General features: G+C 40.9%; 1 protein-coding gene across 6 annotated transcripts in view; it reads left to right on the forward strand.

Annotated features, from left to right (window-relative positions):
• dnm1a (dynamin 1a) overlaps positions 1–9,851 on the forward strand; it is a 54,433-nt gene extending 44,582 nt beyond the window's left edge. For 5 of the 6 annotated variants that reach the window (XM_079656689.1, XM_079656692.1, XM_079656694.1 and 2 more), the window contains 6 exons: positions 2,194–2,303; positions 3,251–3,362; positions 3,808–3,978; positions 4,605–4,846; positions 5,512–5,715; positions 7,543–9,851. In XM_079656689.1, the coding sequence (XP_079512815.1) occupies positions 2,194–2,303; positions 3,251–3,362; positions 3,808–3,978; positions 4,605–4,846; positions 5,512–5,715; positions 7,543–7,573 (870 nt within the window). In that variant the 3' untranslated portion in view covers positions 7,574–9,851. Of the gene's footprint in view, positions 1–2,193; positions 2,304–3,250; positions 3,363–3,807; positions 3,979–4,604; positions 4,847–5,511; positions 5,716–6,558; positions 6,591–7,542 lie in introns of all 6 variants that reach the window. The other variant, XM_079656691.1, reaches the window with a different exon arrangement.
• The last annotated feature ends 1,152 nt before the right edge of the window (positions 9,852–11,003 follow it).

Genomic DNA, 11,003 nt, shown 5'->3' on the forward strand with positions numbered 1-11,003 from the left:
ATTGGGAGGGATGAAACCCTCTTTAATGGTCACACATGCAGAGCACACAGCACACACAGTGAAATGTGTTCTCTGCTTTTAACCCATCCTAGTACCAGGAGTCTAGTACTAGGAGCAGTGGGCAGCTATTGTACAGCGCCCGGGGAGCAATGGGAGTGAGGGGGGATGGGGGGAAGGGGGGTGTCCGGTGCCTTGCTCAAGGGCACCACGGCAGGGCAGGAGATTAACTGGGACCTCTCCAAGTATCAGTCCACACTCCACATTTGAGTTTTGGTCGGGGACTTGAACCGGCGACCCTACAGCTCCCAGTCCAAGCCCCTACTGACTGAGCCACTGCCGTAACCCATATTAATAATATTGTTTCTATCTGGTTTTATTACATACTTAGCCATTTAATCTTTTCTTTAATTCAGTTTCTATGTACTTTCCCCACATTGTGCACACAGGCAGTCCCCCCCCCCCCTTCTTTCCCGTTCCTTTCCAACTCCGCTGACTGGATTTACTGGCCAGAGGAGAGGAAAATGTATGAATCAGTCCAAGGTTGCTCAGTCCCAGGGAGAGGGAAAGCTAGAGAGTGAAGGAACAAGGGAAAAGAGGAGGGGGAAAAAGATGAACAGTGAGGCAGAGAAAAAAAAAGGAGGGAGATGGAGAAGTTACTGAACAAACTCAGAGACGGAGGACGGGGACCTCTTAACCCTATTTATGATTATGTCAGCAGTCTGGGGCAACTGCTTGTTTAGTTTCTTTCGTATAGAGGACACCTGGGGTTACCGTAACAGCCAAATGTGTGTGTATTCAAGTGTCTGTGTGCATGTGTGTGTTTGAGCTTTTACATGTATTTAGGGGATTTGACCATTTGGCTGCACAGGTCATAAATCCTTTGATGAAGGAGTTTGGTCACACACACAACCCCCTGTCTCCTTTTCTCTAACACACACACACACACACACACACACACACACACACACACACACACACACACACACACACACACACACACACACACACACACACACACACACACACACACACACACACACACACACACACACACACACACACACACACACACACACACACTGGGTTGGGCAGGGCAGTCCCGTGGTTAGCCATCCAGATGGTTCTAAGGTTAGTTAGAGACTACGCTCAAAGGTGCTGTTTGCAACCAAAGCAGTGTGTGTGTGTGTGTGTGTGTGTGTGTCTCTGTGTGTGTTTTTGTGTATATTGAGAGTATGTTTAAAGAAACTCATTCACCCTGTACTATTTTTGGCTTCTCTTTTTTGAAAATAGTAATTTTACAGTCAACAGTAAAAGTTCACACAAGCACACTCTCTTTAAAGAAACTTCCCTTTGGTAACAATACGCTTTCAGGAGTTAAACCACAACTCTCGAAGTGTGTGTGTGTGTGTGTGTGTGTGTGTGTGTGTGTGTGTGTGTGTGTGTGTGTGTGTGTGTGTGTGTGTGTGTGTGTGTGTGTGTGTGTGTGTGTGTGTGTGTGTGTGTGTGTGTGAGCGTGCAGGCTGTAGCTGACTAACTTTGAGGTTCCCTGATTCATAAATAGTTGGATGTCTGGATATCACATGTTGTCTGTAGATTTACTAGTACAAGAGATTTCTACGCTCACTGGAACGCGTTTTTTCCCTCCCTCTCTCTCTCTCTCTCTCTCTCTCTCTCTCTCTCTCTCTCTCTCTCTCTGTATATATGTGTTTCTCATTTGTTGCTCGCCCCTTTTCCTTTTCTTTTTCTTTTTTTCCTGCACAACTGTAATCAAAACCACAGACTTGAGGGTTGTGTGCGACTTTCCCATTCGTCTCTCTTGCCTTTTTTTCTTTTTGGCTGCTGTTAAATTTAATATGCGAGCGTTCACTCCTGATTTCCCTGATTTCTTTTATCATCTTTTCTTTTGTGTCTCTTTTAAGTTTCTGTCATTGTTTCTGTTAAAGTATAAAGTATTCATACAGTGTAGTAGATCGATCATTCCACAATAAAAACCCTGTAATGTAGTTTGAACGTTTGCAGTGGCTCTTTCATTTTGGTCTACTATAAAAATAGAAGTGTTTATGTAAAATACTATAAAACTCTATGGCCGTTTTTTTACTTTTAAGTCCAATTCCTTACCAATGGAGAAAGTCAGTCTCTTTCTTTCTCTTGCTCCCATGTGTAACCGTTGTGTTTCTCTTCCGCCTCCTGTAGGAGAAGGAGAAGAAGTACATGCTACAGGTGGACAACCTGAAGCTGCGCGATGTGGAGAAAGGCTTCATGTCCAGCAAGCACATCTTCGCCCTCTTCAACACCGAACAGAGGTGATATTATACATTTGCACACGTCAAACTACACACATGCAGCAGATACATATTATTGATCACATAACGCAAAGTTACAATTATAAAAATAAATTCAACCTGGCTTCTTTGTTTGCTCAGTCTAACAACAGAACAAAGCAACAGCTAAGACAAGCAAAATGACCCTACAAATAACATTAAAGTAAAGCAGTGCTGGAAAAAGCTATGTATAATGATATCACACGTGGAAAACATCCATTACAATTAAAAGTTCACTTTTTTTCACACATCATGCATGCAAATGTGCGAGCAGGCCTCAAATGTTGAAATTGGCTAAGGAAAGCAGACTTAAACAGCTTTGTAAACTGTTGTGAAGTTAAATGTTAAGCAAACACCTGAACTGTTGAAACAACATCCATAACATTCATCTGCTACTTAGAAATTATTTATCTATTTACCTATATATCATATTCCAATAACTTGCATATAAACTCTTATTGCACTATTTCACTTTTTTAAACTATTTTTGTATTACTATTTACTTGCACTATATTTCTGTTTATCTGTTTTATTTTGTTACACTGTTGGAGGAGTCTGTGACCTAAGATTTTCATAACTACACTGTAGCTATGTTCGTATGACAAAATAAAAACCTTGAACCTTGAACCTTGAAATCTATAACATAAGTAAATAATAGTCAAATCTATACCATAGTTGAATCTTAGTCAAATCTGTATATATCAAGTATGTTAGTAACCATTGCAGTAAAAAAAAGTGTAGAGTAGTTCAAATATGGACCCCAATATTTGCCCCTGAAATGTAGTACAGTCTCACGGTAATAGGTCAAAGTCATTTCCACCGCTGGTTCAAGGGAATATACAGCTGCTCAGGTTACACATTAGGGGTAGTAAAAGAGAATAGAGTGATATCTAAAAAGATCATGCTCACTCAGCATTGTGCGTCCACAGGAACGTTTATAAGGACTACCGTCAGCTGGAGCTGGCCTGTGAGACGCAGGAGGACATCGATGCCTGGAAGGCCTCCTTCCTCAGAGCCGGAGTTTATCCTGAACGGATCACGGTGAGATATTTTCTTTTCATGCATACATAAATAGGCCAAGGATTGGAATAACAGTGTTCATATATAGTGAGTTGAACACTTTAAATCCCATATACTATTATTTTGGCTTTTTTACCAATTTGCTTGGAGTTTATTTAAATGTTGCCATCTTTCTCATGTGCTACTCTATCTGTCCTCTTTCGATGTCTGTTTTCCTCATCGCTGTTTCACCTTATAGGAAAAGGAAGGAAAGGTATGTTATGTTGGTCATTTTCATAACTTTTTGTTTTTTTATATAACGTGTCACACTTAGTTTATATTGAGGGCGATTATGTTTTAACCAACTTATTCCGAGTTGCCAGTCATCTTGAATCCTGTGTCTTCTCTCTCTTCTTGTTCTCAACCCCTGAAGCTGAACTGATTGTAAACTCTATGTCCTCTGTCCTTCCTCTCATCCGACCTACAGATCGAGGGCAGTGATGAAAACGGCTCCGATAACATAATGCACAGCATGGACCCTCAGCTGGAGCGGCAGGTGGAGACCATCCGTAACCTGGTTGACTCCTACATGGCCATCGTCAACAAGACAGTCCGTGACTTAATGCCGAAGACCATCATGCACCTCATGATAAACAATGTGAGCATCAACTGAGATTTATTTTCCCAAACCTCTTAAAAAAACAAAAAAGAACAGACTGTTTTATAACAAAATATACGATACGATTATACTTTAATGGTCAGATCAAGTCTGAGCTTTGACTTGTATGACAGCAGCTCAATGTGTTACATCAACATAGACAAATATCAAGACACAATACATGAAAAACAAACATTTAACATGACAACACAATCACTGAGAGACATGCTCAAAGACCCTTTAGCGTGCATTTGATCTGGGATTTAGCTCTGTATTTACTGTGAGGGTTGACTGGTGCTCAAAGGAGTGCTTCAGTCTGACTTCCTTGAATCGTAGGACCCTGTATCTCAGCCTCACTAGGTTGTTATGGTATGCTGAGTCGTAAAGTCTCTGACAGGATTGACCAACAATCTTTGAGCAGATTTTTAACAGGTGGAGCAGTTTGGATTTTAAAGCTGTTGACAAACACTTGTACCAGGAATAGACAAAATCACAGACGTAAAGAACAACAGAAGAATTTCTCTGCTAGCCCCAAAAGACCTAAGGCGGCGGAGAAAATACATTATTTGCACAGATATTCAATATGGTCTTTCCATGACAGTAGATATCTCTCCCATTTCGTCCAGACTAAAGAGTTCATCAACGCAGACCTTCTGGCCCAGCTGTATTCGTGCGGGGACCAGGGCTCGCTGATGGAAGAGTCTCAGGAGCAGGCCCACCACCGGGACGAGATGCTCCGGATGTACCACGCCCTGCGGGAGGCCCTCAGCATCATCGGTGACATCAGCACGACCACTGTCACCACCAGCATGCCGCCTCCCGTGGACGACTCCTGGCTACAGGTGCAACGGGCCAACATGGGAGGAAGGTAAGAGACGATGGGAAGGAGCGGTAGAAGAGCATTACAGGTTGTTTTTGGAGACCCTACAGCAACAATATTGCTTTTTTTCATGCACTGGTCAGTTTTAAGATTTTTGACTTTTTCTTACTTCCATAACATATCTTCTTTCGGTAGAAGGTATAGAAAGAAAACATCTAAATTACACATTTAGGTGTTTACTTACTATGTCTATTTTCTTCACTAGATTCCCCCTAAAATAACAAAAACTAAGCTTTAGATAATGCCTCATTTGCATATTTAAATATAAAATGTTACCCCTATTTACCTGTAGTCGTTACTTTCTAAATTTGGTTTATATACTTCTACTGTAGGCCTCAAGCATTCACTTTTTTAACACTTGCAACAAACTTTCCATTTTTATTTACATCTATAATTTAAAGCTTCTTTTAGAATGGTTTGTCATTATAAGTCATGCCCTTGATTTAAAGTATAGGATGTTTTATTGTAAACAAACTGCACATTTCTTTTATTTCTACCTTATTCACCTTTTGGTAACACCGTTTATCCTTGAAGTCAGAATATTTTTGTTTTATTTGGGTTACTGTATAACTTTAAGAATTTGCGTTTTATTATCATAATGTTTCTTTATATTTGTTAATGCAGTAGTTGATGTCTCCTCTGTCTTCCTCCAGGTCTCCAGCCACCAGTCCCACTCCAAACCGCAGAGCTCCACCAGGACCTCCGGCCCGCCCGGGCTCTCGGGGGCCTCCACCTGGGCCTCCACCCGCTGGAGGCCCCCCTGTCCCGTCCCGCCCAGGGGCTTCCCCGGACCCTTTCAGCGGGCCACCACCCACTGTGCCCTCTCGGCCTAACCGTGCACCCCCAAGTGTGCCTAGGTGAGTCAAACATGAGAGGCCTTTCAAACAAACAACCCTACCTCACATCATTTTCTTATAAACCTATTTGAGTTAAGTTTTACACAGATTACATAACATCTAAACCATAGCTTATAATATTATGCGAAGATATCCAGCCTGAAGTGTGGATACTCCATGTTACTAAGGGGGATGTGAAGAGTCCTGGATGAGGGGATGAAGGAGGTAAATGGAAGTGGAGACCTCTAGTTGTGTTAGAGGGTAGATGAATAGAGTGATAGAGATCCCTCAATAGATCAAAAGACAGATATAACTAATCATCAGTTATCTTATTTCCTCTTTTGTTCTTGGTTAAGGTAAACATGTTGGTACCTTTCTGCCAGCATTTTGAACTTTCAACACACTGTTAACAATCACACTCCACTATTCATCACTTACACCTACCTCACCACTGTCCTATTAAGAAATGTGCACTCTAAAGAAGTGACTGTTAGCCTTAGGAGGATTTTCTTTTCTGCTCTTCATTAAACTTATCTGCTTTGTGTTTGTCTGTGTTTGTGAGCTGGCTTTTTTTTAATCACTGTAAGAGTAGCAGCTTGCCTTTTTTAAATTAGGAGACAATAACGTCATTGAGCCACGTTCTCACCTGCAAATGCAGCTTAAAAAATTGACTTTGTCAAGGCTCTTAATCAAAACATCTTTCCACCCCTTATTCTGGTCTGTCCGAAGTGAGAGCTCAGCTCATGCAACGTTTGTCTCTTCCTGCACTGTAACTGTTTGCACTCCTTTTCTCTTTACCTCCTCTTCATCCCTCTTTCCCTCACCACACCTCTGTCCCACACATGACTATTGTTCCTTCTACAGAATCACAATCACTGACAAATGAGGAGTCTCTGGTATGTTGGGTACTCTCCGGCATCTTCATCATCATCATCATCATCATCCCTCTTTCTCTTCCTCTCAGGAGGCATCTTTTCACTGCATGCCATTTTCTTTTTCTCACTTTTAATTGTCTCTTCTCAGAGTGCTGCATGGGCAAACACACACTCAGTTCGGAGCTGTGTGTGTGTGTGTTTGCTTCAGTGTTTGGGCTGACTTTGGATGCGATGCTAGTTCATTTATTAGGTGGTGCCGGTTGTGTTATTGTGTTATATGTGACATATCTTAGATTACAGCATCAATGAGTGAGACAGGACTCAACTTTCCAAAACCCGAAATGAATTGTTGTTCTTGTGTTGGTGTTGTATGTGAGGTAGTATGCCATGATATTCAATTGTGTCTCCAGGTGTCTAATATTTTTGTTTAAAGTCATGGCATTTGTCAATCTCCACGTTCAATATTTTTTATAATTTAGCGTTAGGCAAGGTATGACCCCTCAAATTTAATTGTAGTTATTTTCTTAGAGTTTGTTAAGTGTATCAAGGGTTTTTGCTCTCTTGTAGCAACACCATATGATTATTATAAGGATTACAACAACAGAGTTTAGTAACAAGAGGTCTGTTTAAGTGCATGTATTTAGACAACACTATAATAATGCCTGCATTTGGCATCTACTGCAAACATACATTACCAGCAATGCAGTCATGTACCTGATATCTCTGTGATATTGGTTATGTTTTGGGGGTTTCTTCCATGTGTTATCTCATGATATAAGTGACTGTTTAAGTGAAGGTTATTGTATTTGTGTGCATGAGTAACACATGGGGGCCTTTAAATAACAATAAGTATGTATAAACTATAATTCAGAGTTTAAAACGAAGACTGCAAACACCTAGAGAACATTAATCCAACTTGTTCCCGTCCTGTCTTCTTTGTGTCTGTTCCCGTGCGTTCTTGTGTCCATGGCAGTCGGAGACCCCCCCCTTCTCCAACCCACTAGACCTCTGAGCTCCTCCCTCTCCCCGCCCGTCCTCTGTCCCACCTCTGGATGAGAAGCCGTGGACAGCAGCGCCACCTTCCTGTCGTTTTCCTTCCACACCCGACCTGAGCCGGCTCCCTTCTCCTGCTCCCTTTCCTGCAAACACACACATGCACGCAAACAAACACACACACCTTCTGTCTCACACAGAGTTGCAGAATACTTGAAACACACTTGCATGACTGACATACAACCATGCTGCACCCTCAGAATTTAAACAATGTAAAGAATATACAATAATGTATACATTGTACAGTGTATGCACATGTGCATGCACACTGCCTATATAAATACCCCAAAATATACAGTATATATTTACATCCTGCTATTAAACCTAAGGTGGAAGACATTTGAGAATTAGCATGCCTGAGTATTACATTATACTCCAGCCTTTCTGATGGGTAACCTGGCTGCTGACTGACTTCATTTTTCCTCTTTAAACATTTGTCTTATTTTGTGTTTTTTCCCCTGACTTCTTCGCCAAAAATCTTTGCGCGACTAACTCACCTTATATTGCGGCCATGCTTGATAAAAAAAGTGTCTTCACAGCTGGGTAAAAAAATATGTAAATGTAAAATAAACTGACACCAAATGGCAAATCAAGATCAGAATGTCCTGAGCAAATTCTTCAGTGCAGTTATTTTTGACAATACATGTTTTTATGAGGAATTAATCCGCTGGAAACTAAATACTTTGTTTTGTTAAAACTTCCCTGAAGTTCTGCTCTCTGTTAAGTCATGTTTCACTTATTTTCCTCCCCTCCTTCATCCCTTTGGCCCCTCTTCTTTTAATCTCTCCCTGATATCCACTGATCAAGTATGGAACAGACTCACTATCACTCACTCATATTACACCAGGAAGAAAGGATTGAATGAAATAAGGGGGGAAAGGATTCCCTTCAGACTCCATGGCTTCAGATACCTGCACAGACAGGAGCTGATGCTCTTCATCCTTTTGTCCCTCCTTCTTCTTTTCTCCCCTTGCACTAGTAAAGGGATGATCTGAAGGACCTGTAGTAGACTCCCGTAAGCCAGTTCACATGGCTGTGTCACAACCACCTCTTAAAAACACTGTCGTCTGTGCCTCCACAGAACCTATGCAACAATGAAAATCTATTTTTATTGGCATAAAGAGGGGCCTCCCATGGCTCTTTTTCCCTGTTTCCTCCTCTTCTCTTCACAAACACTTTGTCATTGCGTTAACTTATTGAGGCGGGACCTAAATAGAAAGTGCAATATATGGAATATCCTTCTGCAGAGACAGCTGCATGCCACTGTAACACAACAATCAGTACATTTTAATCTGAGAGGAAGGGAATCTGTGGCCTGGGTCGCACCCTGAGACTGTAGAGAGCTCCGGATACATCCTTTTTAATCAGAGGGAATGAGGTCCCTAATGGGAAAGGTTTCAAATATTTGGAGTGTTTCTAAGTCAATTGCATCACTTAATGCATCAAACCCGACAGGAATACTTTTACATTTTATCTTCATGATCGGCTATTTATTTGCTTTTTTTTCCTCTTTTCTTTTCTTTCTTCCTTCTCTCAGTGGTCACGGGGGTGAGTGAGATCATGAAAACAGCTACAATCTATGCATTAAACTATCCTCCTGTTTCACCCTCGCATTGCTGTCTGAGAACGTGTGTGTTCAACTCACCTTTTCACCAGTTTTGCACCTGAACTCTGCTGTCAGTGTGATGTTGTTTTTCTGACCCCAAGCAAGAATTACCAACCCACCGGCCTCAAAAACCTAGCTCTGTACCTAACTGATCTTTAAAAACCACTTCAGTGATCCCTTGCAACAGAAACACAAAAAAGCATATTATAGTTATTATTTAACAGTAAATAGTTTAACTTGGATATATCTTATTGTGTTATTATGTATGTGTGGTGCATCTTATGAGACTTGTACTATACCAATGTCTAGAGAATTTAGTCTGCTGAATATTTAAATTAAATGAGTATGTGTATCAGGAAATGATATTGGAAAAACGTATACAAATGTGTAATGCGGTTATATATGAGGACATTAGCAGGTTTCAAACTTAAGATAGTAACAGAGAGGTATTTTTTTGTTTCTTGTTTCTCTCTGTGTGTAGAAGAGCAGAAAGAGAGTGTGAATTTTTGAGCTGCAGAAATCAGCAGGTCCTGCATATGTTTAAACTGCTGTGGATGAAATGATGACTTTACCCGGCCGACAGGATTGCTTTGTCAACCCATTAAAAACCTCAGTGTACTGAATGACGTTTCCTCTGTTTCTTCTTTTTCTCTTTATGGTCGTTTATAATATGTAAGCTATCTTGTATTTATTCAGGCAGGTGAACTTCATTTTAAAATTAAAAACAGTTATCAACAAATCTGTAATTTTGTTGAAATATTCACTCTTCAAATAGGACTAGTCAAGTGTTCGCAGCTCTGGGGGACTGTTAAATCAGGGCAGTGCATTGAGCTAAATGCTAACATCGATATCCTAGCATGTTTACACAGACATTGCTAACATAGAATATAATCTTTTAATGGTCACACATGCAGAGCACACAGCAAACACAGTGACATTTGGCCTCTGCATTTAACCCATTTTAGTACCAGGAGTCTGGTACTAAGAGCAGTGGGCAGCTATTGTACAGCGCCCGGGGAGCAATGGGAGTGAGGGGGGAAGGGCGGTGTCTGGTGCCTTGCTCAAGGGCACTGGGACCGCTCCAAGTAGTAGTCCACACTCCATATTTAGGTCTGGTCGGGGACCTACGGCTCACAGTCCAAGCCCCTACTGACTGAGCCACTGCCGGACCATGACATGACATAGCATGCTAATTTAGCAGGTGGCAATAGTATGTTTACCATGTTCCCTCTTAACGCGGCAACTTATTTTGCTAAAGAAGGACTACTTTTCACAAAATATAGTTAGTGCTGCAGTTGATGTTATCTATGTACATTTAAACCCAAGTATTGGATACATGTTTGTTTTTTTGGTTTGCATACATAAGCTTGGTCTTTTAGAAATGAATTATCAGCAGATGAATAAATTACGAAAATATGTAGACACATTAAAGAAACCAGTTTCATTATAAGCCATGAAGGGACTGGTTTGGAGTATTAATATTGTTTTCTTTAGCCACAATACAGTATCCAAAAGGTGAACAATATCAGTCCATTTTACCACCGGAATTAAGGGTTTCAAATTCACAATAACAAATGTTTTTTAAAATGATTAGCAAGTTTTTCTGAGTGTAGTATTTAATTGTGATAATGAGTGGGTAAAAGGAAGGCCAGTTTCACAGCAGCCTTCTGACTTGTCATATGAGGCAAAGCACAGGTGTTAATTAAAACATTAACTAGGTTCAGTTCAATCAAAGCTATTCCAGAGAGCCAGCCTGCACAATAAACTGGCATCCC

This window comes from Notothenia rossii, assembly GCF_949606895.1.
Source record: "Notothenia rossii genome assembly, chromosome: 11".
Lineage (NCBI taxonomy): Eukaryota > Metazoa > Chordata > Actinopteri > Perciformes > Nototheniidae > Notothenia > Notothenia rossii.